The 27,980-nt window shown below is 44.4% G+C and overlaps 1 protein-coding gene across 5 annotated transcripts in view; it reads right to left on the bottom strand.

The window, feature by feature from the left end:
• LHFPL3 (LHFPL tetraspan subfamily member 3) overlaps window positions 1-27,980 on the bottom strand; it is a 499,890-nt gene that overhangs the window by 89,434 nt on the left and 382,476 nt on the right. The window contains exon 3 of one of the 5 annotated variants that reach the window (XM_070505549.1): window positions 25,617-27,971. The exons of the other annotated variants lie outside the window; for them this stretch is intronic. Within the exon in view, the coding sequence (XP_070361650.1) occupies window positions 27,880-27,971 (92 nt within the window). The 3' untranslated portion in view covers window positions 25,617-27,879. Of the gene's footprint in view, window positions 1-25,616; window positions 27,972-27,980 lie in introns of those variants that run through there. 5 annotated transcript variants of the gene reach the window in all.

A 27,980-nucleotide genomic window follows, 5' to 3' on the forward strand; every position in this document is an offset into this window, starting at 1 on the left:
GGATAAAGACAAACACCCTATGATCTCACTTATGTGTGGAATATAAAAAAAAAACAACACAAAAAACAAACCAAGCTCATAGATACAGAGAACAGATCAATGGTCACCAGAGGCAGGGGGTCGGGGGTGGGCGAAATGAGTGAAGGGAGTCAAAAGGTACAAGTTTCTAGTTATAAAATAAATAAGTCCTGGGGAAGTAATGAAAGCATGGTGACTATAGTTAACAGTACTGTATTGTATATTTGAAAATTTCTCAGAGAATAGATCTCAAAAGTTTTCATCCCGGGGGCCAGCCCCGTGGCAGAGTGGTTGGGTTGACGTGCTCTGCTTTGGCAGCCCAGGGTTTCACTGGTTCGGATCCTGGGCGCAGACGTGGCACCGCTCATCAAGCCATGCTGAGGTGGCATCCACATGCCACAACTAGAAGGACTCAGAACTAAAAATACACAATTATGTACCCGGGGGCTTTAAGGAGAAAAAGGAAAAATAAAATCTCAAAAAAAAAAAAAAGTTTTCATCACAAGAAAAGAAATTCTGTAACTAGGTATGATGATGGATGTTAACTAGACATTGTGGTGATCATTTTGCAATACATACAAATATTGAACATTATGTTGTACATCTGAAACTAATGTTGTCTGTCAATTATCCCTGAACAATGATAAAAAAAGAGAATACTCAATGGGGAAAGAATAGTCTCTTCAATAGATGGTGCTAAGGAAACCTGGATAACCACATGCAGAAGAATGAAGTTTGACCCTGATTTTACACCATTCACAAAAATTAACTCAAAATGGATTAAAGGCTTAAAGATAGAACATGAAACCATAAATCTCCTAGAAGAAAACACAGGGAAAAAGCTCCTTGACATTGGTCTTAGCACTGATTTTTTGGATATGACACCAAAAGCACAAATAATGAAAGCAAAAATGAATAAGTGGGACTATAACAAACTAAAAAGCTTCTGCACAGCAAAGGAAACCATCAACAAAATGAAAAGGCAACCTATGGAATGGGAGAAATATTTGCAAACCATCTGTCTGATAAGAGGTTGAGATCCAAAATATTTAAGGAACTCATAAAACTCAATAGCAAAAAACCCAACAATCTGATTAAAAAATGGGCAGAGGACCCAAACAGACATTTTTCCAAAGAAGACATCCAAATCGTCAACAGGAACAGGAAAAGATGCTCAACATCACTAATCATCAGGGAAATGCAAAGCAAAACTACAATGAGATATCACCTCATACCTGTTAGAATTGCTTTATCACAAGACGAGAGATAACAATTGTTAGTGAGGTTGTAGAGAAAAGGGAAGTTTTGTGAACTGTTAGTGGGAATGTCAACTTTTACAGTCGCTATGGAAAACAGTATGGAAATTCCCCCCATAATTAAAAATAGAACTACCGTATGATCTAGCAATCCCACTTCTCGGTATATAACCAAAGGAAATGAAATCAGAATCTCAGAGAGATATCTGTACCCCCATGTTCATTGGAGCATTATTCACAATAGCCAAGATATGGAAACATCCTCAATGTCCATCAGCAGATAAGTGGATAAAGAAGATGTGAGATTATCTGAATATTATTCAACTATGAGAAAGAAGAAAATCCTGCCATTTGTAACAACATGGATGGACCTTGAGGGCATCATACCAAGAGAAAAAAGTCAAACAGAGAAAGAAAAATACAGCAAGATTTCACTTGCTTGTGGAATCCCAAAAAGCTGAACTCAAAGCAACAGAGAGTAGAGGGTGCTTGCCAGGGGCAGGGGGTGGGGGAAATGTTGGTCAAAGGGTACAAACTTTCAGTGTTAAGATGAGTGAGCTCTGGGGATCTAGGTACAGCATGGTGACTATAGTTAAGAATGCTGTATTATAGAGTTGAAAGTTTCTGAGAGTATAGATCTTAAAAGTTCTCCCTAGAACAAAAAAAAATAAGTATGTGAGATGATGGAGTTGTTAACTAAGCCTATTTTGGCAATCATTTCACAAAGATACATGTATCAAATCATCACCTTTTCCACCTTAAATTTATGCAATGTTATATGTCTCAATACAGCCTGGGGGAAAAAATTAATCTAACTGTGGTGATACTTTGAAGCTTCCATTTTGTAAATGAGCAGTATAAGGGCTAATGCTGGGAAGATGGCTTCTGAGAGATGTTTGAAGTTCCGGGGGAAGGGGAAATGCAGTCTGGGCTTAAGCGGGGAAACGCTGGGGGGTCTCTCTAGGATCCTGTCTGGGATCAGATCTTGAAGATGCTTCGAACCAATGTCAGGACAAACTGGTTGCGCAGTTAACTGTGTGTGCTTTCCTGGCAGTGGGCTCATTGCAAAGGGATGGGAGGCATTTCCTCCTCCTCTGGAGGGTGCGTGGCGAGGACCTTAGAGCTTGGAGGTCTCTGACTTTTCTGCCTAGGGGACAGTTAAGGTGTCTCCCTAGGTCGGTGCTCACTGAGATAGTCAGACTGACTGAGAGAGAGGCGAGCTGCCTGACTGGAGGGAGAAATGGCTCCTACAAGACATTGGGAGGGCTCTGGTGTTACAGGCTCCACACAGGGTGGCCTCTGTAACCTGCTTGTAAACGAAGAAGGCTGGGCTGCTTGCGAGCCTCTGCAAAGTCACCATGAATGGCCAGAGTTGACCTGTGTGGTCCCACAGCAGCCTTCCTTCTGTCTGCAGTTCCTTCCTCTTCCCCTCCTCTTTGACTTTTCCCAGGGACACACAGCTGCAGCCCCCTAGAGCTCAGGCTGCAGGTGCCCCGGAGGAAGATTCACAGGCTGTACGAAAGCCACCAGCCACCAAGGCACAAAGCCATTCCTTCAGTCGGGCTCCAGGGTCTCCCAGCTCTTAGGAGAACCATAATCCTACATGGAGAGTCACATTTCCTCTTTCCCATGGGGCTTTTTCTGCTCACCTCCAAACCCCCTTTCTGCTCACACCCATCTCCTCTCAGCCTGATCCACAGTTGTTAGACTGGATCCCTCACCCCTCGGAGAACAGGATTTACCAGATTTTCTCTTAGCCACGTTGCTCTATCTGAAACCTGGGCTTTATTCTTCTGTAGATTCTGTCATTCTGCAATTCAGGGTCGTATTTCATTCACATCACACAGTAAACCATGGTATGTTCCATGATTAAGCACTAAAAGGGCGACAGGTGGTGCATTTAGGGGTAATCAAAGCCTGCCGCAGGCTGTGTTATAGTGTATAAGATCGATGGTGCAGGAGTTACAGCGATCTTTGGTGAAGAAATGGCTCTGCCCGTCATGTGGCTGTTGCTGCTTGCAAGCTTTCAGACAAAGAACAGGATTAGGGAGAAAAAGCTCGCTATTTTCTAATTGACGTTTAGGTCATTTGGTTCTTGGAGGTTCCGGGTATTTGTTTTGCTTTGGGGTTTGTCTTGGCTTTTCAGAGTTCTGACGCTATATGCTACAAAGCATAATGATTCACTCACACTCAAGTTTCAGGACTGAGTTATTCATAGACTATTTAGAGATGCATTACACTTTTTGAATTATTAATTCAAGATAAAACTTATTCTGTTAGCGGGAAATTTTCTACGTCAGTTTATCCCACGAATCCTCTAATGGTTCTTGGTCTCTGCAGATCAACCATTAAAGGGATTACATTGACCTCCAAGTGGTTTTTTTCGATACAAATACAAGTTCTGGATTCTGGGAACCAAAGTATCAAAATTCTCTTTCCAGTAATAATACATGTTCTCCTGGTGACTGTGAACATTTTCTCTTGAGTGTCACTGAAATGAAGAGGACTTCTCATCTTTTGAGGATGTTTGTCCGTTATGTTTTTTGATCTGAACATCATCTGAATATTTTCAACGTGAAAAAAAATCAAATGGGTTAAATTTCATCGACACTTCTAGAATGAAGAAGATTATTTGTTAGTGCAAGGAGGTCCTTTTGCTTTCTTTTAGTTGTGAACAGAATATTCCTAAAGCACCAATAGGACTGGGCCCTGGAGTGAGGAAAGGGCACTGACAAAGTCCTGCTGGGGCCACACCTGCCATCAGGCAGCTGCCTTCCCCCTCCCAGCTACAAGAGCCAAGGGCCTCAGTTTACTCGTAATGCCTCTCCAGCAGGAAATAGTACTTTTGGAAATTCTCTTCTTTTTTCAGTCCTCACCTCTTTCTACATGTTCTTCTTAATAATTTCACTTATTCCTATGACTCTGTTGTAGGTTGAGTTATGTCGCCCCAAAAAAGAGGTGTTGGAGTCCTAACCCCAGGTAACTTAGAATGTGACCTTATTTGGAAACAGGCTCTTTACAGAGGCAATAAAATTAAGTTGCAGTCATAGGGTGGGCCCCAATCCAATGTGACAGGTGTCCTTATAAAAGGGGAAATTTGGGGGCTGGCCCCGTGGCCAAGTGGTTAAGTTCGCGTGCTCCACTGCAGGTGGCCCAGTGTTTCGTTGGTTCGAATCCTGGGCGCGGACATGGCACTGCTCATCAAACCACGCTGAGGCAGCGTCCCACATGCCACACCTAGAAGGACCCACGACGAAGAATATACAACTATGTACCGGGGGGCTTTGGGGAGAAAAAGGAAAAAAATAAAAATCTTTAAAGGGGAAATTTGGAAACACCAACAGACGCAAACACAGGAGGAACACCATGTGAAGATGAAGGCAGAGGTTGGAGTGATCCTTCTACAAGCAAGGGAATGCCGAAGAGCACCAGCAAACCACCAGAAGCTGGGGGAGAGGCCGGGAAGAAGCACTTCCTTGCAGCCCGCAGAGGGAATCAAGCCTGCCAACACTTTGATCCTAGACTTGTAGCCTCCAGGACAGTGAGACAATAAATTTCTGTTACTGAAGCCACTCAATCTATGATACTTCGTTTTGGCAGCCCTAGAAAACTAATCCAGATCCCAATTCCCAAATTACTTTCAGCTCAAACCCCTCTTCTAAATTGCTGATTGACAAGGGATATGCAGGTTTCTCAAAGTCGTGTAACAGGCTCATTTAGCCCAATGCCTAGACCTCAACAAGTTCTCAACAAAAGTTAATGGTGCAGCTACTGCTACTGCTGCTGCTGCTGCTGCTGATGATTATGATGCTGACGAAGTGGCAAAACGGGGAGGAGAAGCAGTAGCAGCAAGAGAAGCAAAAGAAGAAGAGGACGATGAAGAGAATGAATTAACTGAGCCTGACTCCCCTCTGTGAAATGCAAAAGATGTAAACATTCTCAGCAAGGTATATATCTTTTCCATCTTTGTATTTTCCCCACCCATCCACCCAAAGAGTATAAAGCAGACTCATTACTGAATCTTCCGAATGTTTGTTCTTACTGAATACATTGGCGGACACCGGTATTTAACCACAAATACACACCCTTGAGAGGAAATCATAGTTCCTGGCCCCTTTGTGCAATCAGCAGAAGTGTTTATTTGTGTTCAGGCGGTCTGGAACTCTGCCTCATTAGCCAGCGCTCTGCTCCATCCAAGTAGAAGAGGAAAATGTGGTGTGATATGTTCGCACCAGGGCTCCGCCTATGATTTAAGTAACTGTGGTCTCTCAACCCAACCTTCCTCCCCTTCAACCACACCCTTCCTCTGAGAAAGATGAGGGAGCATCACAAAGCAAACCATGCCCACCGCCTACAGGAACCACAGTGCCCAGATTATTTTAAACGGAACCATTTATCAGCTACCTCCTAGATATTCAAAACACTGTCAGACACTTACTTCGTATTTATTATTCCAATTGATCCGCCAACCCCCACTTCCAGCATGGAAGAATTTTTATTCTCCCATTTCAAAAATCACCGCCCATCTCACAGGTGGCTAGTTGCCCAAGATCATCCAGCCAGGAGGTTGCAGAGCTGGGATTTGAACGTATGCCTCTGTGACTGGTCTGCTTAGGATCAGTCACTGGAATGGTACCCAGTGCATAATAGGTGCTCAAAAGGTATTTTGTGGCCCAAATGACTCCAAAGCCTGTACTCTTTCCACAACATGATGGGAATACTCTAGAATTGGAAGAGAAGAGGTGAAGAAGATAGAAACTCGAGGCCAAAGCTCTGGGCGACCGGGGTCTGGATACTGAAAGGGAAGCATTTATTCTTTCTGTTCTACCAATGGCTGATTCCCCCAACTTGCAGGACCTACACACACTGCACGACAATATTTATTAGACTCCTTAAGACTAGTGAGTCTTAAAAACAGGTAGATGACAGCAACAAAAAAAGATTGTTATCATTAGGAATATCTCTTGATTTGGGGATAATCCCTCACAAAAACCTTATTTCATTAATCACTGTTTGGTCATTCTCTGTCCTCTCACAAACCCTGTGGATCTGCGATCGTCTTGCCAGAAGTTTAGGAATGAGCCTAAAGTGCAGGTCTTACAGAAAGACAGGTATTGTGTGATCTCACCTATATGTAGAATCTACAAAAGCCAAACTCAGAAGCAGAGGACACAAGGGTGGCTGCCAGGGGCTGGGGGGTGGGGCAGATGGGGAGACGTTGGTCAAAGTGATAAGATGAGTAAGTGCTAGGCATCCAGTATACAGCAGGCTGGTTATAGTTAATAATACCGTATTATATACTTAAAAGTTGCTAAGAGAGTAGATCTTAAGTGTTATCACCATGCAAAACAAACGGTAATTCTGTAGTGTAATGGAGGCGTTAGCCAACACTATGGTGGTAATCATTTTGCAATATATAAGTGTGCCAGATCAACATGTTGTACACCTTAAACTTACACAGTGTTATATGTCAATTATATCTCAACAAAGCTGGAAAAACAGATTTTAAAAAATAAAGTACAAGTCTTTCTGCCTGAAGCTCTCCAGAAGTTTATAAATCATTTAACATCTTTTTTCCTAAATGTCAGATTCCTGAGACAGGCAGAAGAGTACATATGCCTTCAGATGCTTTTCTTAGTACGTGTGCTGAAGAGAGTGAATGAACTGTGAAGAGCTCTTGCCAGGTTCTCCTTAGGAGAGCAGATTAGTGAAGCTGCCGCAGGTACTAGAGGGACTGTCCACGCCTGCCTTTGAGGGGCTGGACACAAAGACAGGTTTTCTCTTGGGAAAAATCCCAAAGCCCTTGATCCAAGGTCAGCTGTGTTTACTAGTTCTTGATACATTTTCTTTCCTGAAATATATTACCAGCGCTCTCACAATAACAAAACTTTTAATTTTGAATTACTGGTAAATAGTATTTCCTATATATAATCTTATCTAACATGTGAGTCTTATAATATATATGGTGCCAAATGAATAGCTTAAAGAGCTTGTTTAAGGCAAGGGAAGTCTGACCCAAACAGCACGGAGGAAGCTCATTTCACTGTGGCTCAGACGCCCTGGACTTGAATGTTCGTCACCTCATTGGTGACTCTTTGCTGAGCACCAATGATGGGCTATGCCAGGTGCTGGGGATGCAGGGAGGAGCAAGATGAACCTAGCTCCGAGGCGCTCAGAGCACATAGTCTTTACGAAAGCAGTTAGAATAAATTCGCTAAGTGCAGGCTATACCTGACAGGGATGCTGAATCTTGTCTAGAAGGGTCAGAGAGGGCTTCTTGGAGGAAGTGACAACTAAGCTGAACTCTGAAGCAGCAAGCCAGGTGAAAGAGAGGAATGTGCAGACGAGGAGAAGTGTGTGTGCAGCGACTCGGAGTGGACGCGGTGCTTCCCAACACCTGCGGTCCTGACTACCTGAAGGTTGAAGGATTATGTGAAGAGTGCCCAAAGGAGCAGCCAGAGGGCTGGCCGAGATGGCCCTGTGAGCCATGGACTTCATCCAAGGGCAGCGAGAAGCCACTGCAGGGGTCTGAGCAGGGGTGACATGATCACACTTGTGGTTCTAAGGGTGGAAATCAAGTTGCAGAGGAGTAAGACTAGGGACAGGGGGACCAGTGAGGGGGCCACCCGGAATAGCACAGGCAGGAGGTGATGGTGTGCGAAGGCCACGGCACAGGGACGCAGAGAGAAGTGCTCAGGGAGCGTGATGGTGCCCGTAACTGAGAAAAGGAACATCAGCGGGGTGGTAAGTTGGGGACGTGGAGGGAAATCGGAGGAGGAAGAGCAGGAGTCCCTTTGGATAGATAAATGGATCATTTATTGTCCAGACTGGGACACATTTGAAAATAAAAAGAAGCACTGTTGGTGTTATTGGGACAAAACCTAAACTGAGCCTGTACCTGGCAAGCCAGGCACATGGTCATTCTCGTTTGAGGACATACTGAGGTTGGAGGTACCAATAAGATATTCAAATGAAGATGTAAGGTAGGCAGCAGTAGCGTGTCTGAGCTTGAGAGGTGAAATTCTTTTTTTTTTTTTTTTTGAGGAAGATTAGCCCTGAGCTAACTACTGCCAATCCTCCTCTTTTTGCTGAGGAAGACTGGCCCTGAGCTAACATCCGTGCCCATCTTCCTCTAATTTATATGTGGGACGCTCACCACAGCATGGCTTGCCAAACAGTGCCATGTCCACACCCAGGATCCGAACCAGGGAACCCTGGGCCTCCGAGAAGCGGAACGTGCAAACTTAACTGCTGCGCCACCGGGCCAGCTCCTTGAGGTGAAATTCTTGACCAAAGAGTTTCCCACCGGGAAAACAAGGATGTTATTTCTTTCCAATTGCATTATGGTGTTTAATTAAGACATGTTTTATGACTGTTGACACCATAGATGCTGAAATAAACTGTTGCTCTGTCCTTCCCTTATAGTGTATCTCGTATCAGGTAATCCAGGTGTGCCCAGGAGAACCGTCTCCAGCTTGAGGTAAGAGTCACGATGAAAGGTAATCAAGGGCAACTTGCTTAAGGTCAGACTGTCAATAGGGGTCAGTTAAGAGAGCAAAGATGGACGAGTACACATGTATCCCCAACCCTGGAGGAAAGAAAAGCTCCAAAACATAGTCTACTGGCTCTGGAAGAGTGGCATCATTTTATATCCGGATGACAGCATGTTGTTGCTGTGGCTGTTATAATCATTAGCAATTATCATTATTATTATGACAGATGCCACACTGATGCTGAGCATCAGTCTTTGTCAACGCTAGCATAAATGAATACATATATTAAAGTTCTTTCCACTTTTAGTTCTTTCTCATTTTGAAGGCTAAACCTGAAATAACATGAAGACATTTATTGCTGTCACCTAATAGCTGATTATATTATCATAAGAAGAAGCCTATTTTAGAGAATGCACACAACAGCGAAGGACTTGTACAGGATGTCTGCAGAATTAATACGTCCCACAAACATGAAAGGTTTACGTTATTATTTGATAATATGTTAACCTGAATGCAATCATACAGAGAATTATTTCTCTAATGCTGACAAAATTGCAGCAAGGGAAAATTCGCGAGTTGCCAGTGTGAAGAACCAGGCTTCTGTCAGTGTCCAAGCCACCATGAGCCCTTCTGTTTGTTGCATATGCTGTCTTACTTGGAAAGTGATCGATAACACTTTCTCAGTGACTGGTCGTCATTACAGTGTAGAAAGTCTCCATCTGAACTTCAGTTAATTATTTTTTTGGCATGACCACTGCTCACAGAGAGCCAGCAGCTGCTGAGAAAGCAATGATCTCAAAAAGGAAAGGAAAATGACCCAAATGGCCATCCCTAGTAGAATGGATGAATAAATTGGTCTATTCATGCAATGGAATACTATACAACAATGGAAATAAAAGAACCACACCTACCCACATCAAGACGGATGAACCTTACAATGCACAATGTTGAGCAAAAGGAGGAAACTATAAAAGAATACATACAGTATTATTCCAGGGTCAAAAATTGAACTTGGAATACTGTTACCATGTGCACACAGCTGATAACCCCATAAAGAAAAGCAAGGAAGTGATTGTCATGAAAGTCAGGAGAGCGTTTGCCCCCAGGGGGAAAAGAAGGGCATGTGACTGGGGAGGAGTCCACGGGGTTCCCAGGATGCTGGCAATGGCCCATTTCTGGACCTGACTGGTGGTCTCACCAGTGTTCGCTTTATGACTATTTGTTAGTCTGTGCATTTGTATTTTATGCACTTTTCTGAATGTCCTCTACTTCACACACACAAAAAGTTTTTAAGATAAAGAGATTACTTGAGTAGTGGTAAGAGGAAACCTAAATCTATACATTTAAAAATCTAAGGACAATGATTTATCCAAAAGGGACAAAGAATTCTTCCAGTTCGACCTGTTCCTCCTTCGGTTCCGAGCTCTTCCCCAATGCCACCTCCCTCTCAGATGGCTCTTTCTTCTAATTCTACTCCACTCGCCCCTGCCCCCTGCGCCACCCACAGTACAGTCTCATGCCCGAGTCCCTCCCTTGGTTTCTGACCCGAGGAGAGGCTGCAGGCCTGGCTGTTGGGAGACGTTGGATAGCTGCCACCCTGCCTCACAGCAGTACTGGGGGAAGGAGGCTCAGTGGTGAGAATGGATTCCCCCCACCCCCCAATTTACGCTGTTTGCAACGTTCCCCCCCTTTGAAGAAGGAGGGGTTTATGCATAGAGCTGCTTCGCTCATTTGGAAGGGAGGGGCCAAACTTCTGCTCTCCTCGTAGCTGACCACAACGTTCCGTACAGGCCAGCACTCCCTTTCACAATGAGGAGAGTTAGCCCCATGCTGTGCTTCCTGTCACCTGTTCTAGGACATTCTACAACAGTCTTGACTCTCGTTATGAGTATGACATGGAGATCCCTGCCGGAAAGTACAACTTGAAGAACTGAGCTTTATAGGAAAATCTTTATTCCTAAGTCTCCTGGGAACACGTGCTTTACGGTGACCACCTTTGCCAATAGATGCCAAGCTCTTCCCCAACCAGGCCCAATAGGGGCACCAGGAATCAGCAGTGTGGGTGAGAATCCTGTCTAAAACGCTCATGCCTGTTACAAACCTGCTTTCCTTTTAGCCTAGCAGGATTCCACCCTGCTCCCCAGGATTTGGGGGTCTGCACTGAGCTTCAGTGCTGTGTGAATCACTATGCTTCTCCTGAAATTGCTTCATAAAAGGATGTATTCACCAAAGATAATCAGATAGTCTATTCAAAGCACAAATGTGAGCTCTAGCTTGAACCTGTTCTATTTCCTCGGATTTGAAATCATCACCTTTGATCTTAATTTTAGTCCTCGGTGGTAACCATGGTTTCAGAATCCTTCTTTCAATTACTCTGAGCGGTTACATAAAGGAGAAGTTGGGTTTAATCTCTTAAGCCCCATCTGAAATTTCTGCACTGAACTGGGTGGCAACTCACTTATAAAATGAACTTCAGACCCTGCTTTCCAAGGCAGACAGTGGTTGTCAGAGCTGAGCAGTTTCATTTTCAGGCCACTCAACGTGGCAGAGGGCTCAGGCGTAAGCATCCTTTGCCTGGGTGTGGCATTTCATCTTGCTCCAGTTCCACCTCCTGCCTCCCCGAGGGCCTCCAGGCTGTTTTAACACCACTGCTTTTGTCAAGAAAATGCACTTTGCAAGCCTGCCTCATTAACCCTCTGTCTTCTGGCTTTCCACGGTCCCCTGGGTCAACTACACACTTTTGACCGTGACCACCTTAACTTCCCAGCATCCAGCTCCTCCAGTCATTCTGTAGCTCACCTCCAACTTCTTTCCCTGTCTCCCTTCTCTGCTTTCCACCCAGTCAAACTCTTCCGGGCCAGGCCCAAGCCCCACTGCACCCAGCTACCCCAACCCACAAGGGTCTCTCCCTCCTCTGAAGCTGGAAGCTTCCGTCTCCGCCTCTCGAGGTACTTCATTGGAGCATGGCTTTGTGTTGCTATTTATCTCTGCTTGGGTAGAGCTGGTTTGCCACTCTTCACAACAGTTTCCCTGAGGGTGGAACCCTGTCCGATACTTTGTGTGAACAAATGATGCCTACACCGCGCTGGGTGTTCAATATTGACGTGTTGAGCAAAGGCTGGGATTTTTTCAACCTCGCCCCCTAATCTTCATTCCGCCCACAGGGGCCCCCCCGCTCTTCATCTTCACCTCATTCACCTTCTCTAACCACTGCCTTGACCCAGCCCAAGCCCAAATCAGAAAAGAACAGGACTTTCTTGTTCCAGGAAATTTTCTCATGTAAACGCCGCCTTTTTAACAACCTTACTTTCCAACTCAATCTCTGGAATCCAACCCTTTCCCAGTCTCGTGCAATACTTCTGTGCTTGTGTTTAGGTCAGTAGTATACTCTTTACTCTTGTTCGTCTCTCTCCATTAGACTGGGAGCGTCCTGAGGACAGAAACTATGCCTGTGCTTTACTGCACAGCCCCAAGAGCTTCACATCCTGTAGGAACTCAGAGGCCTTTCTTGATTTGCTGATTGATAGTTTTAGGTGTAGATTCACAGAAGCCTTCTCCCGCAGACAGTACCATATGTCTCATTCTAATCCCACGTGAACCCCCTTAGCCACACCATTACACCCACCTGCTCCGAACACGCCTCCCTCACACCACGTCGTCAACCATCCTTTGAAATCCTCCCATTGCTGACTCATCGCAAAGTCTTCAGTTGAAACGTGATTCCAATACCCAGTGCTTAGACCTGTGCTGGCTATTTAAATTTAAATTAATTAAAATTAAATACCATTTATTTCCTCCGTCACAGTAGCTGCATTTCAAATGATCAATAGCCGTGCGTGGCTGGTGGCTACCATATTGGACAGCACAGATACAGAACATTTCCACCGTCACAGAAAGTTCTATTGGGCAGTCCTGACTTCGAGTAAGCAAGAGAAGTAATGAGCTGAGAGGAGAAGGAAGGAGGGTCATCTAGTTCATTTCAGAGCTCTTAGGAATGAGTGTGCCTGAATTCCTCTGAGGAATATGGCGGGTCATTTTCCTGTTCTGTTTCATTTTCTAATGATTTCAAGGAGAGTCTCTTCACCATCCTCTTGGTAATCTATTGAGTCTGTCACAATCCACACAGGCAGGAAGTTCTCTCTAAAGTCTAACCTTGTTTGTGGAATTACTTGCCTGCTTAAGGCAGCTGACCTGGGAAGCCCAATATATACATATATATATGTACTTCTTTAAATATCTATTTTTTTGATTTTTTTAATGCCAGTCATTGCAGTCTCAGTTTTATGCTTTACTCCACCGAGATTCTTTTGTACTTGACCCTACGTGAGAATATCATTATGGACTCAAGCTTATAAGTAAAATAATCAATAGTCTAAATTTCAGATGTTCAAAAGTACTCAGAAAGGGGAAACTGGAGGAAATCCAGAAAATCAAAGATGATGTTTCAGTTTTCCTGTAATGTGGTTATGTACGTGGGTTGGGTTTCAGAATTTGTTGACTTGCTCTAGCAAATCCTTCCTCCTCGCTCTCCTCTCTCTCTCTCTCTCACTCAAATGCTAAAGAAAAAAAAAGGGAGCAGTTGGTATGCACACTCAAGATCTTTGAGATTTAATCTTTAAATTCTCATCTTTAGGCTTCTTCCTCTTTTTTAATCTCTGGCAATGCTATCAGAGACATCAAGATTCTCTTCTCCCGTCATGTATCTCCTACATAGAAGAAACTGCCTGTACAATTCATAGCTGTGTAGAACCTTAAGAGAAAATATATCACAGGCCCTGTCAGTATTCATAATGTCTATTTTACATGCGTTAGGCAAAGCCCCAGACCATTCCCGGCATTACTAACAGGATTTAACATCGGCTTAATTTGAGCCCTGTAAATGCAACTGAAAAATTTTCATCTTGATCCTGCTAAGAAAGCAGTAAATCACATGAATGATAGGGAATGTGCTTGCACTTCTAATAATAATTCCAAAACAGACGGTCCCTATTGACAGCCATCACAATCGACATATCGCCTCTAGGAATCTACCACGGCTCACCACAGTTCAGTTTTATGCAGACCTCTGCCGCTGCCCTTTATCTGTCTCCAAAAGAATACGCTCCTGTCGTCCATTTGAATTTGGAAAAAAACTGCTCTCTTGACTACTTACACAAAAACACTCTGACCCTTGCTTCTGAATGATTTCTTGCTATCCCGGCAGAAAAATTTTTGCGGTGGGAAGCCTGTGCCTTTTTGCTTCTTCTGCCAAAAAAACCCAGTTGTTGTATTACTCCAGTAATATGAAGTGTACATCCTTCAGCACTAATACCCAAGTCTCAGCAGCCAAATTAATCACTTGAAACGCTATTCCCAGGGAAGCCCTCTGCTCAAACGTAATCATGACCATTCAGAATTCCAGTCATTTTATATCAGAGCTCACTGACATTTGCAAACTTTGAGAGGGATCCCATGCCATCTTTACAAATCCACCACTGCAGCCTGTATTTTTGAAGGCATGCAGACAGTTCGTCAAGGACCAATTGGTTTAAAAAATTACAAAGCAACAAACATGGCTATAAGGAAGCTTCAGCTGCCACAACGGTCCCCACTGTCACCAGGCCCCTGATGGAAGAACAGCTAGGATCAAAGCAATGCACAAAATGAGCTGATTGTGACTTTTTTTCTTTAATGAGAGACAAAGCTCTGTCTCTGTGCTATTTCCTTGTGTGTTTAACAGTTTGGTCTCCATATTTATGTTATTGCAGAATTCTCTCCAGGGAAACTGGGCTCCCCAAGATGTTTGCACCTTCTCTCTCATACACATCTGGACACGTCGTATCTGAAAATTGGAAAATGCAAGTGCATTCGCAGGCCATGCAAAAAACGAGAGTGGGAAACGCTGAGCCCATTTATCATTCTCAGTGAAAAAATTGTACAGGCAGCTTCTTCCACAAGAGAAGCAAATGCATGGTGAGTGGGGTGCTAATAACGCGCCACGGCTCCAGATTAAAGTGTCAGTGCTGCGGCTCAGCATCCGAGCCACTGAAACGCTTCTCTGGGTTTTGATTAGGAAAAGGAAGATACTCACAGAGATGTGAGCCAAGTGTCCAGAATACATTTTCATAAGCCAACCACGCCTTGTCAAACCAGTACAGAGATGCTGGCAGGGGTTCCAGGCCAGGCTGAAGCCCTTCGCAGAATGGTAAGGCAGGTGAATTGGCAAAGATGGAGCAGACTTCCAAATCAGTGGCAGGTGACAACTGTCTACATCATCACCAGCAGTCATGACCTGCCATTAACAAGGATTAATTTTCATTTGAGTCATTTCTCTTTCAAGGACAGTTATTTTGGGGTCCAAATTGCTTGCATACCCTTCAGCTCTGCACCCGCACATTCTGTGTGGAGCTGACTTCTGTAGCTCAACTTAAGAGATGCCAGAAGGGCACCAGACATTATCAATGAAAAATGTCATGGAATCTCCTTTCCTTTGGGTTAAGACCTGAGGAATCTGTGACAATTGGCTCAGTTAGATGCTTTCTCTGAACAGTAAACTGAGGTCAGTGCACAGATGAGTATGGAAATGCATGGGGACCAGGGAGTGCTAGGCCTTTCCTAAGGTATATAAGCTTTCTGGCTGCTCCAGCTTGGCACTGGGTGGTGGGTAGGGGACCAGAGCAGAGCTGGGAGAGATTCTGAAAGGGATGTGGGAGGGAAAAGGAAGTGCATTGGTTATCTATTACTGCCTAACTATATTACCACAAACCTAGTGGCTTAAAACAGCACACATTTGGGGCCAGCCCTGTGGTCTAGTGGTTAAGTTCAGCGTGCTTTGCTTTGGCAGCCCAGGTTTGTGGATTCAGATCCCTGGCATGACCGACACCACTTATCAGCCATGCTATGGTGGTGACCAACATATAAAATAGAGGAGGACTGGCAACAGATGTTAGCTCAGGGATAATCTTCCTCAGCAAAAAAAAAAAGCAAAGCACACATTTGTTGTCTGGTTTTTCTGTGAGCTCTGTCTCAGTATCTCTCACATAGCTGCAATCAGGGTGTTGGCTAGAGCCAAAGTCTCATCTGAGAGCTCTATGAGGAAAGGATACTCTTTGAGCTCATGTAGTTCTCAGAAAAATTCAGGTCCTCAGGTCCTACCCAGAGGCTACCTTCAGATCCTTGCCATGTAGGCCTCTCTAACATGGCAGCTTGCTTCATCAGAGCACACAAGCCAAGAAGGCTACAGAGAGTCTGCTAGCAAGATGGAAGTCACAATCTTAGGGACCTAATCATGGAAGTGACATTCTATCACCATTGCCATATGCTACTCGTTAGAAACAAGTCACAGGTCCCACTCACACTCAAAAAGAGGGTATTACAAAAGGGCATAATATCAGAAGTTGGGGATCAGTGGGGGCCATTTAGAGGCTGCCTACCACAGGGAAGAAAGAGGGAGGAAGACATCTTTCTATTTTTTTTGCTTTCTATCCATTCATCTTTCTTCTGGTAATTATACCTAGAATTTCCTTCGAGGGACAGCCCTCTCCATCACTCCCAAAGTGACTCTGGCAGTGTCAGCTTCAGAGGTGGACATGCGACTCAAGCCTGGCCAGTCAGAATAGGACATGCCTGGTGATAGCGACTGGCTTAGAGTTGAACACCTGACCCAACCAGAGCCAGTGAGAAACAGTAAAACTTCCTTGAGAATTCTGAAAAGATATGCCCCACTTTGCAGACCGACTAGAAACTAGAGAGGATGCAGGGCCTGCAGCGGCTGCCTCCATCTGCTGTGACGTGAAGCCCAAGGCTGAAGGTACACAGCGGAAGGAGAGATGCCGACTCCTGATGCCGTTGCTGAACAAGCCTTGAGTCCAGCTGCGCCCTAAGTGAATTAATTCTAACGTGCTCAATCCAGTTTTCTGTGATCTGCAATTGAGAGGGTCCTAGCTGACTCAGAGGAAGAAGTTAACGTTTATTTGACACATTTTAGGGTCATGAACATCCCGTATCTCATCCGAAGGCAACTTTGGAATACTCCACGGTTTCATTTAGAGTTGACAAATTATTTTACCTGTGTTACATATTTTACCTAAAATATTTAGCCCATAGTGATTGTCCTAACATGAGGTACATAAGGTTTGAGATAAAGTGGGTGGTGTCACTCTTCCTCCCATCTTTGACTTTGCTGTATTTTAGCAGCCTAGAGAAAGATAAGGGTCCCAAGATACATATATAGCCTGCACAGGGATTTATACCTCCTTCTAGAGCCGACTTAGGGCTAATATACTTCATGTTTTTTTAAATCAAGGTACGCTACAGCACAGTGCCTTTACTGACATACATGGTGTTCTTCGTAGATTCTAAAATTCTCTTACTCCCTTTTCTACGCTCACTCCAGAAATGAAGGGGTCTATGGTAATGTTTCAGTTTATCTCCACTTGCACCAGAGTCTTTTGTTGGCTTTGCCTGAACTCTAAGTTAGCTTGAAGGCTGAGTGTGTGAATGGGCTGCGTGGGACGAGGGGGCACACACCACCTGATCGGGTGGTAGAGCCATTAGCAAGAAACAAACAGACCTGTGGTTTAATAAACCACCAATATTCCACCAGTGTGAAGCTTGCTGTTATTTTTATGATATGGTAAATTGGTACCAAAAATCTAATCTCTGAATACAGTTCACTTATTTTCAGAGACATGATGAGGATAATGGTTATATTGCAACTATTAAAGGAATTGCAATACAATTTCAAATATTAATGTAAGTTTTACTTAATAAGTATATATTGAGGACTGCTGAGTACTTTACAAAATGTTGGTAAATAATTAATTGTTCAATGTTGCCGTAAATATCATAGTACAGTAAGATTCTGTGGGTAAATGACAAGTATACAGTTCATGTAACATAAAAGGGACAAAGATGGGGAATGTTTCCTAGACAAATTCATTCATCAACAAAGATTTATTTTGCTCTTAAGACATCTTAGATCCCAGGGCTGTTGCATACAGCTGGGCAGTTTGTGCACTGCACAAAGGCACCTAGCCAAGGGGGTAAGTGGGAACTGAAACCAAGTCTTCCTTCTATTTGCCAACCCTTTGCCCTGGTGTGGAAGTGGATCCATCAAGGGAGGAGGAGTTCTAATTTGCTCATAGGCCAGCTGTCCCTCTGTTAAGCTGAGTAGGGTGGAAAGGAGTGAGCATGATAGAAAGTTGTGGCTATAAAGATGAACACACATATGATGCCTTCCCCTTAGGAGTTTAATTCAAGTGTAGGGTTATATATGCAAACTGAAGATCATGATCACTGTAGGAAAGGCTAATAATGATGTTAGAACACATGGCCATGGCCTTGGAACCATAATCGAGGAACGTGGTCCACAAACATTTTTCCTTCTAATTTGTGAAGGGGAGGGAATATTTGAAACTGGTACTTGTGGCTTTATGTTTGCCACAGGCTTATAGATGGTGTAAGTGGAACAAAGGAAAAGGTGACGAGCTTAACTTGGGGAATGAAGAGAGTTAGAGAAGATGTTAAAGGAGCAGTATGTTTGATCTGGATCCTCAAGGATGAGCTGGACGTTGGCAAGAGGAGAAGAAAGGGCACCCCAAGCAGGGGAAATAGCAGTGCAAAGAGTAGTGGAGTGAAGGCACTGGTCTACTCTAGGAAAGCTAGGTAGCTGCCCTGCTTGCACCTGCAATGTGTGAGAGAGGGCGAGTAGCAGTAGGACTGAGGCCAGCGTGGGACTAGATTCAGAAGGGGCTTCTAGGACAAGCCATGGAGTTTGAACATCACCCTTTAGTCACAGGAATCATCCCAGATTTCAAAGTTGGGGAGCAACGTATTTTAGGCAGATGCACAGTGTGGATGAGGATGGGTTAGAAAGGGGAGTTGGAGAACAGTGTAACCCTCAGGGTCACACCATCCAGGTAAGAGATGACCAGGGTGAATCTTGGCATCGGCATTGGGGGTGGAAAGGATGGAACATCCACGTGCACTAGTTCGGAGATACAGGCTACCGTCTCTAGTCCGCTCTCAGAGGGAGGCGGAGAGAAGGGGTAGGAGGAGGAGTTAACGGTGATGATTTTTGTTTAGCAGGGTCAAAAATTTACTGCTACAACTCACACTGTGAAACAAAAATCATAGCTTTATTATTGTCTACTATTTAGTTAATTATCTTTGATAGCTCTCAACGCTATGGTAGGGGAGAAAAAACATAAACTAAAGAAAAACTTTAGTGCCAACCGAAGAAATCTCACTCTCCCACATTAAAATGGTTGCTTTCAGGTTGAGCCCACCTCTTCTGGTTACACTCAGACTTTCAGGGTCTTCCCTCTTTACCCTGCCCTCAGACCTCCCCTTGTGTGGGTGTAGAAGAAAGCTTATCTGTCCTCACCGTGATGGGGAGGGGCCTTTCTGGGTCTCGGCTGGTCGCTGTTGTGAGGGCCCTAGCTGGGCTGGGCTGGTCCCAGAGCCTGGTGCTATGCACTGGTGTCCTTGCAGCGTGCCCAGTCACATTTGGTCCTTGGGGTCACCTGCTGCTTCTTCATCATTTCAGCCATATCTTTCCAGTTCAAAGTCCTCGCACTCTGTGGCCCCCTTGTCCAGATCCCAAGGCTCTGCTAAACCAGTGGTGTTCTCAGGACCTCCCTGGTCCCCGCTGGGACAAGCAGGAACTTCTGAGACCCCTTCACGCCTCCAGCAGCCCTTGGGAAACTGGGAACATATTCGTAGGCGCATCTGCCTGGTCACCTCCTTCAGCTAGTTCTGATCTGTGGCTCAGGTGGCAGACGATGTGGATTTCTGTATGAGGCTGGTCATCTCCTAAAGGGAAGTTAGGCCAAGTTTGCATCTGCTCTGGGGTCTCCAGAACTTATCTGGAGCTTCTCTTGTACTCGGCCTCCTGTTCCCTCCCTGGTTCTGGTCCCAGAGTTGGGGATATGTGTAGAAACTCTAGCATCTCAACTCCTACCCTTTTCTCCAGCTCCTCATTCGCACACCATCTCTCTGGCTAGCAAGGAAAGGAACTAGATCACTGATCACTGAGGAATGCTCAAAGAGGTGTTTGCATAGGTGGCTTGATGACAGTGGGGGGCAAAGATTTGGGTGGGGCAATAAAGGGACAACTAGTTCAGTTTAGACAGGTTGAATTTGAGCCATCTAAGGTATTCCAAAGACATCCTCCTTTTGGCAGTTGGAAACAGAGTTTGAAGATCCAGAGTGGTGGGGCCAGAAGTGCTGGTTAGGGGTGGCTAAAGCCATGGGAATGGGTGAGTTTAAGGAGGGCACAGGTTGGAGGAGAGAGGGGAGGAGAGGCTCGAGGAAGAGGAGCTGGAAGGAACCTGGGGAGGCGTGGTTGGAGAAACAGGAGGAAAGTTCTCGCTCCCTCTTGGGAATGAAGCCTGAGCCTGTCACATACAGATCACAGAGAGCTTGAGGCCTCCTGGAAAGCTCACAAAAACTCACTTAAACGGCAATACTTAAAGTTCACTTTGCTTTTCAAATAAGAGATAAATATATTAGGCAAGCCGAGATGTAAACTCGATTATCGATGAGGCAGATTTTCAAAGGCAACGTCAGCCTCTGGTTTAAGGACATCGCTGGGTTAGGGCCAGCAGCACCTTCCTGACCTGCCTTTGTAACTATTTAAAATTCCAGCTCACTTACATAACGGCAACAGAGGACAAAGCCTAGACCTGGCATCTGGCACTTGCAAAAAGGAAGGTCACCTGGAAAAGCAGAACAAGAAACTCCAGCACCAACTGGCCTTGGGTCAGGAGGAAGAAAGCTGCAGACACAATTGCCAGGAAAGAAGATGGAAATCGACGCCTTGAGACCACGGCAGCTGAGTTTATGCCTGGGCAGTGGCTACGCAGTGAGTCTCAGGAAGGCAACTTACGAAGGGCATTAATCAAGGTAAAAGCGAAAGGAAAACGAGGTGCTTCAGGGCACAATGCATGGGAAGCAACAGCGTGATGGAAATCATTAGGAACCGTGCCCAGACTCCCTCGCCCAGCAGGACCTTTTGTCAGCAGCGTCTGCTTCCAGCTCCTAAGGCGAGTGCAGAGAGGCCGGACGCCAGGACTGTCAATGCCCAAGGGTGATCCTGGAAGCGTCTGCCCCTCCCCGACTGGGTCAGGACACAGAGGGAGGCCAGAGTCTGAGGGCTCCTGGATACTTTTTCCTCCTGGATTGACTGCTAAGAGAGGACCAGGTGGGGAATGGGCAATGCTGGTGCTTCATGGGTCCGTGGTGACCAGACAGACTCTCAGGGTCCTTTGCCAAGGGGAAGGGAATCTCTTCGCGAGGTGAGACGGGTGCAGCCACCTGGATGTAAACGTGCTGCACACTTTTCCCATCAGCAAACGTCTGGGACTCCATTCCCGTCCAGACTCCGCCGGACTGAGCATGAGCCGGCCGGGCCAGAGCCCAGGGCCCAGGTCTTCTGGCTCCTAGGCCAGTGCCTTTTCTCAAGCCAGCGGACAACCTAACAACAATTTCTGTGCCTTTGTATTTTTATCTCTGGAAGGAGGAGAGTAAACAAAAGCTCTCAAGTTGGTAATTATGACTGCATTTTAGAACAGGGAAAAAAAGAATCTAAAAAATGAGCATCCTGTCCCTGTGTGACCATAACATGTTTTGAAGATTATGACCTCATCAAAGTCATCCAGAGATTCTGTTGTGGGAGCTCTCGACAACCAAATGCAGGAATAAAAATTATCTATTGGAGAAAAAACCTGCTTAATCTCAAACATTACTTCAAGGGGGGAAAAACTCCTCCAAATCGTTCTTGGATTATAGGAAGGAATTCCACACAGTTCAACTTTTGTTGAGGTGCTTAGAAAAATTTTACAATATACATGGGTCAGCGTCAATCCCAAAAAAGCAGCAGCAAAGGCAGGAATGGGTTTTTAAAGATTTTTTTAAGGAGGAAAATATGGATGAATTTACGAAACAGGTATTTTACTTTAGCTACTAATCACTAAAAAATTTGAGACTTTTCTATTTTATTTTTATTTGAGAACCAGGCTTTCAGAAATCAGAAAATTTCCAGAGACTTTACAGCACTTTTCTTCCTTAATACTAGGATAGTCTATATTATATGTTTGTTTATACCTTAAAAGGCGCTGTCATTTCAGAAGAAAAGGCAAGCAAGGGTAGAATGGTGGTTGCCAGGGGTTGGGGGAATCGGGGAGATTTGAAGGGTACGAACTTGCAACATGTAGATAATAAGCCCTGGAGATGTAAGGCACAGCATAGTGACTACAGACAACAACACCGTATTATAAACTTCAAAGCTGCTAAGAGACTAGATCTCAATCGTTCCCATCCCAAAAAAGAAATGAAAATTGTGTCATGTGATTGAGATATTACCTAACACTACAGTGGCAATCATACTGAAATATTTTCTTGATCTGGGTAACGCTTTTCTCCAAATTTCTTGAGTAATTTCTTTAATCAAAAAAAATTAATAGACAGTATTTACACATATGCAAATTACAACGTTGTACACCTTAAATTTACACAATGTTGTGTCAATTATATCTCACTAAAAAAGCTAATTATAAGATGAAATGGAACCAAATTATAATTTTTTTGGTAGACCATACATCAGAGCAATAAACTTTGCACATGTGTAGCTATAAATACATACCAATTAGTGATAACCTTCATATTTCAAATGCATTTCAAAAACTAGAATTGATTTTAATAAATGTGAGACTTAAAATTTTTGTTTTCTACTTTGCAGGTTATTTTTTCCCATGAGTACATTTCTGATCTTAAATAATTATTTACATGAATTCACATTTTCTTGATCTGGGGATTGCGCTTTTCCAAATTTCTTGAATAATTTCCTTAATTAAAAAAATTCAATAGAGGGGCCAGCCTGGCGGCACATTGGTTAAGTTCACACATTCTGCTTCAGTGACCTGGGGTTCATCAGTTTGGATGTCGGGTGTGGACCCACGCAGTGCTTATCAAGCCATGATGTGGCAGGCGTCCCACATATAAAGCAGAGGAAGATGGGCACGGATGTTAGCTCACGGCCAGTCTTCCTTAGCAAAAAGAGGAGGATTGGCAGCAGATGTTAGCTCAGGGCTAATCTTCCTCAAAAAAAAAAAAAAATTCAATAGAAAGTAGATTTCTTTTTATTCCTTATATGCCAGGTATGTTTTTATGTCCTTAAGATCACTGGATTATTTAAAAGAGACAAATTAGGACAAATTTTGTTTCTCTTGAGAAGCAAGAACCAAAAGTGGCAGCTCTGACTACGGGAGAAAATTCTTAGGAAAACTTTGCTTTTTCCTGGCTCTTGTACATACTTGCTCACCCTGACCTGCCCATACATAACTAGTATGTGACACTGGTGTCCACATCACGTGGTCTTCCCACCTAGAACAGGGGGCCAAGAGCTAACTTCAGCTGCTGCCATGGATGTTGCTCAAGCGGTATAAAGAACAGACCAAGATATGCTGGAGTGAAAAAAAGATCTTAGCGGGTTTAAACAACAATATTTCTTGCTCATCTCCATCATGGGTTGGCTGGGGCTCTGCGCCAGGTCTCCTTGTTCCAGGATGTATACTGAGGCAGCAGCCACCATCTTGAGCATTCACTTGTCCCCCAAGCAGAAGTAAAGGCAGTTCTGGAGGCCTCACAGTGGCCATTAAAGTTTCTGGCCTGGCAGTGACATGTGTCACTGCTGCTCACTATTCATTGACTGCAACAAATCTCACGGCCTCACTCAACCACTAGGAGCCAGGAAGTACAATCTCATCATGTGCCAGGAAGGTGGGAAGCCAGAAATACTTGGTAAACAGCATTAATGATTATTATAGTCGCCCACACAGTGTACATGTCCCCTGTCTGTATTCTAGGAGAACGCTGACTTTGAGTAGTTAACTCTTTCTCTCCCGCGCTGCCCATTAATTTGGGTAAAGGTGGCTCTATTTCCCTTTCCAGGAACGGACCTTAATGCATTTAAGTCAATCAAAGTAATCTTAACCTGGCTGTAATTGGTTCAGAAAGGAACAGCAGGCATAATTCAGGCAGATGAGATGCTACGAGGGGTGTGCAGGGCTTTGGGGAATGCTTCTTCTCATTCTTTGAGGACACCTTCTGGGAGCAACTCCCTTGCTTTCCCTGGATGTGATGGAGAAAGCATGGAAACCCAATTGCTGCTCGCAGCCATTCTGCGACCTAGAGGAGACCCAGTCTCAGGAGGGAGCTGACACCATGGATGGTAGAGCAGAGAGACAGAAAAAACCTGGGTCCCTGATGAAATGATTGGCTGCTGGATTAGCCACACCTAAAGCCTATCCTGCCTTTGGACTTCCAGTTATCCTTGCCAAAAAGTATCCTTACTGTTTAAGGCACTTTGCATTGGGTTTTCTGTTACTTGCAACCAAAAGCATCCTAACTGATATATTTGCTTAACTGGGTTTTCTGTCACGTCCTTCCCGCCTTCTTTGTAGCTCCTGACTCCAATTTGGCCTCCTTATTCACACCCTCCTGGTGTGAATATCACTTGGATATAGAATATAAATTTGCCTTATGCTCCCAGGATCCTATGAATTCCTCCCTTTGCTTACTGACTTCGTGACCTTCACACATGGCCTGCTGGTCTTCTACTCTGCCTCCAACTACATGGACCATTCCTGGCCTGCCTCGCTTAGCAGCTCCCACCCCAGCTCTCAGAAAGAGACCCGCTTCTCAAAGACATCTTAGCTTCTTGAAAACCCGTCCTTGCATTGTTAAATTGTATTTTGCCCCTACACTGGTTGAAACGAAAGCAGCCCACATGGTCAAATGCTGTAAAAGACAAAAGGTCAGTGGAGCCATCCCTCCACGCTGTCAGCTGCACACACCATCAGAGAGTTGGGAGCTTTGTGATTTCATGACTCTTTTCCCTCAGTCCCAAATTGAGGCTGTACAATCGAAGCCTCAGCGGGCTGATTTAAAGCTGCCATTGAAACATCCCATCACAAGCCATACATGAACTGAAGGGTGACAGTAGAGCCCATTTCTACGGCACTTGTCACAGCCAAAGGCAGAAGCCCCAGCACTAATGTGAGCAGGGGCATGCTTTTTAGATCCAGATTTTAATGAGCGTATTTTAGGTGAATTCCAATAGGCATGAAGTTAACAAACTTTGCATGTCTCCCAGCCTGGCTCATATACCACCATAAACATAAGAAGCTCTGGCACCTCAACTTACCTCAGGTATTTTGGGACAAGTCAGGGACAAGGTGAAGTTGTGTGTAATGTCAAAAAGAGAAGATTCCAGGAGCTGTGTGTGGGCGGAGGGCCTGGTGTGATTGATGTGACTGGACACGTGGAGTCTGAATCGAGCCTTTTCTGAATTATTAATACTTTCTAAAACCATACCATGGAAGACCTGGACCTTTTAGATTTACTGCCTTTGTATCTAAAAGGGATGATTCCAGAGAGATTTTTGGCAGGTTCTAGGAGAGTGTTCTGAGACTGACACTTGCTTTGGGGAATAAAGAGACAGCATGTGTCTCCTTTTTTTTCCCCCTTCTATTCGTTTTCTTTAGCTCTTTTTATCAAGTCATGGAAAGCTTTCACTAATACAATTGAGGCTTACAAACTGTTAGAAGAATTGCTGTCTTAATGAACATCATTTAAGGAACAGAGGAAGAAAGAAAGGAGGCAAAGGATGGGGAGAGAGAACAGAAGGCTGTTATCTAGCGGTTTGGCTCTCTCTCATCCAGAAGGCTGACTTTCCGGCAGTGGGAAGGAGGGTGGGTCAAATTATGGTAATTAGGACCTTATGCGGCAGCTCATGATTTGCATTTCCTTCATTTCACTGTTTCCCTTCATGTTTGCTGGAAGACTAAATAATACACGTCTGTGTTTGAAGCAAAGGGTTTATTCTTGGGATTCAGAAGAGGGGCGGCCATCAGAGAGCATGTCTGGCCTGGTTTTCCAGAATGGTTTTCAGGGGGACGAAGGCAGGTGGCTTAGTAGAATCAGGTGACCCGTCTCTAGGGGACTTTAGAGACTTTAGAAAGCATCATAAGATTTTAAGAATTTCCCTGTGGATCTACTCTCCAGGTGCTGACTACCTAGTTTATTATGCAGTGGATTCTCAAAATCATTTACTTTTCCCTTCCGCATTCTACTAAATATATTTTGCCTTCCAAGAGACTCCAGTTGTGGGAAAAGCCCACAGGGAGTAAGGTGTTGCTCATTTTCTTATCAAATAGAGGTCGCAGCAGTTTCTCCCATCAGTCCAGCAAATGCCCTGGAGCCCAGGCCCTGGACTTCTCCCATCCATTGTGAGAAGTGATTGACAACTTCTCAGTGATGAGAGAGATGCTGAGTCTCCCCAGCTGCCAATCAGTCACTGTACAGGTCACCTTTAAATTCACTTTATATTAAACAACAAAGGAAAGGAAGTGCTTGAAACACTGAACTGCAGGATTGGTTGGAAGTTCCTATAGTATATTTTAATAGAATCATCATAATTTCCCACAGCTGCTTTTGAGAAGAAACTATTAGAGAAACATTGGCTCTTGAATTTAATGGGATCATGCACGTCACTAGCTGTGTGATGAACATCTGCTTTTAAAGTAGGGGCCCACTCTGACAGCCACCCTAATTCTACTTCTTTGCTATCAACATGAGCCCTGGAGTCAACTATCATTCCCCACGCCACGTGGCAAATTTACACAGCCTTCAGTTCACTGCCTTTCCTGGGAAGGCCTGTGGCAACCCTGTCCACGTATGATTATTATTCAAGTCACTAGTAGCAGGAATATCAATGCTATGCATTCATCACGCGCCAATGATGATGGCACCGAGAAGCTTCAGGGCTGAGATCATCTGCTCTACCTTCTCATTTCTGGAGCAGAAACTCGGGCTCAAGTGACCTCTCCCAAATCTGTTGGCTGTTTAGAGATTTGGCAAGAGAATGCAAAGGCTATTTAATGTAAATTTTTTCTGAAGTATAATGATTATTATGCTTCTGCAGTGTATACAGAAGAGTATGCATATCATATGTGCAAGCTCGGCGAACTCACAGAGTGGGAACCCGTGTTTAGACAGCACCCAGCTCAAGAAACAGAATCAGTACCTTTATGCTCTATTCCCCCGTACCATGCCCCAACCTCTAATGCCTTAGACTAATTTTGCCTGCATCCAGACTTTGTATTAATGGATCCAAAAGCCTTTAAATCGGTGCTCCTTCCACTACCACTTTCTTTGGACGCCATGTTCTCCGAAAGGCAATAACACAAAAGAGTTCAGCAGTTTCAAAAATGAGACTGGAAGGAGAATCAAATTATATTTGGAAGTCAGATTTCCACCAGATTCAAGGGACAAGGTCACCTCATTGGAGCCAAGTTGCAAAAACACCAAAACAAGACAAACCCAGCTCCTGTCTGGTCAGCTGTGCCATCAGGGCCACCTAGTTGCTTCTTGGTCACTCTGATGACAGTTGTAATTCTGTAAGGGTGAGTTTCAACTATTCCTCAGAAAAATTTATTACCTTTTGTGGCTGCTATTGATTTTCACCCTGACAGATTACTATCTTTCACAATTTTGCATTTTCGTCACTGACATCTTAGTAGATCCAGAGACAGATACATCAATGGAGTAATTTCTTCATAATGAATAACCAACTTTCTACATCTCATTTCCTATAGTGCAATGCTGGTCTTTCTGTTTGTTTGTTTCCATTTTGATTTAAACACCTGGTGTCTATGACAGACCTTTCCCATCTCTCCTCTGTTTTCTCCCTTTTCTCCAGGGGATGCCGTAAATCTACATGCTTCATTTACCATCCAGTTGAGCAGCTGACTATATGTTGTAAAGTCAGCAAATAGCAGGATCTGATCCAGACTAGTGGGCAGCTCACAAGATATCTGTCAGGTTCACATCTTTCGGTCACACATCCCTCTTTGTACAAATACTTTCCAAAGCAGTTTTTTATGTACTGAAATGTAGGTGGCTGCAGAATGGGGTCTACCAGCTGTCCAAACTCTTTCAGCACATCTGTGGATCATCTTATTTTTTGCTTTATAAGTTACTGAATTTGGAAAAAACAGAATGGATTCTCCTTGTCTAGTAAATGAAGGGGTAAAGTTACAGTAGTAAAACAGAGATACAGGAACAAAGGGCTAGGGTTTGCTCTCCAGAGGGCATTTGATACAGCCCCGTGCCTTCTTCCCCAGAGGCAGCAGGATTCTTTTGATGTTTGAGTCCTGAAGAACTGTAAGAG

The sequence above is a fragment of the Equus asinus genome, chromosome 1 (assembly GCF_041296235.1).
Source record: "Equus asinus isolate D_3611 breed Donkey chromosome 1, EquAss-T2T_v2, whole genome shotgun sequence".
NCBI classification, from domain to species: domain Eukaryota; kingdom Metazoa; phylum Chordata; class Mammalia; order Perissodactyla; family Equidae; genus Equus; species Equus asinus.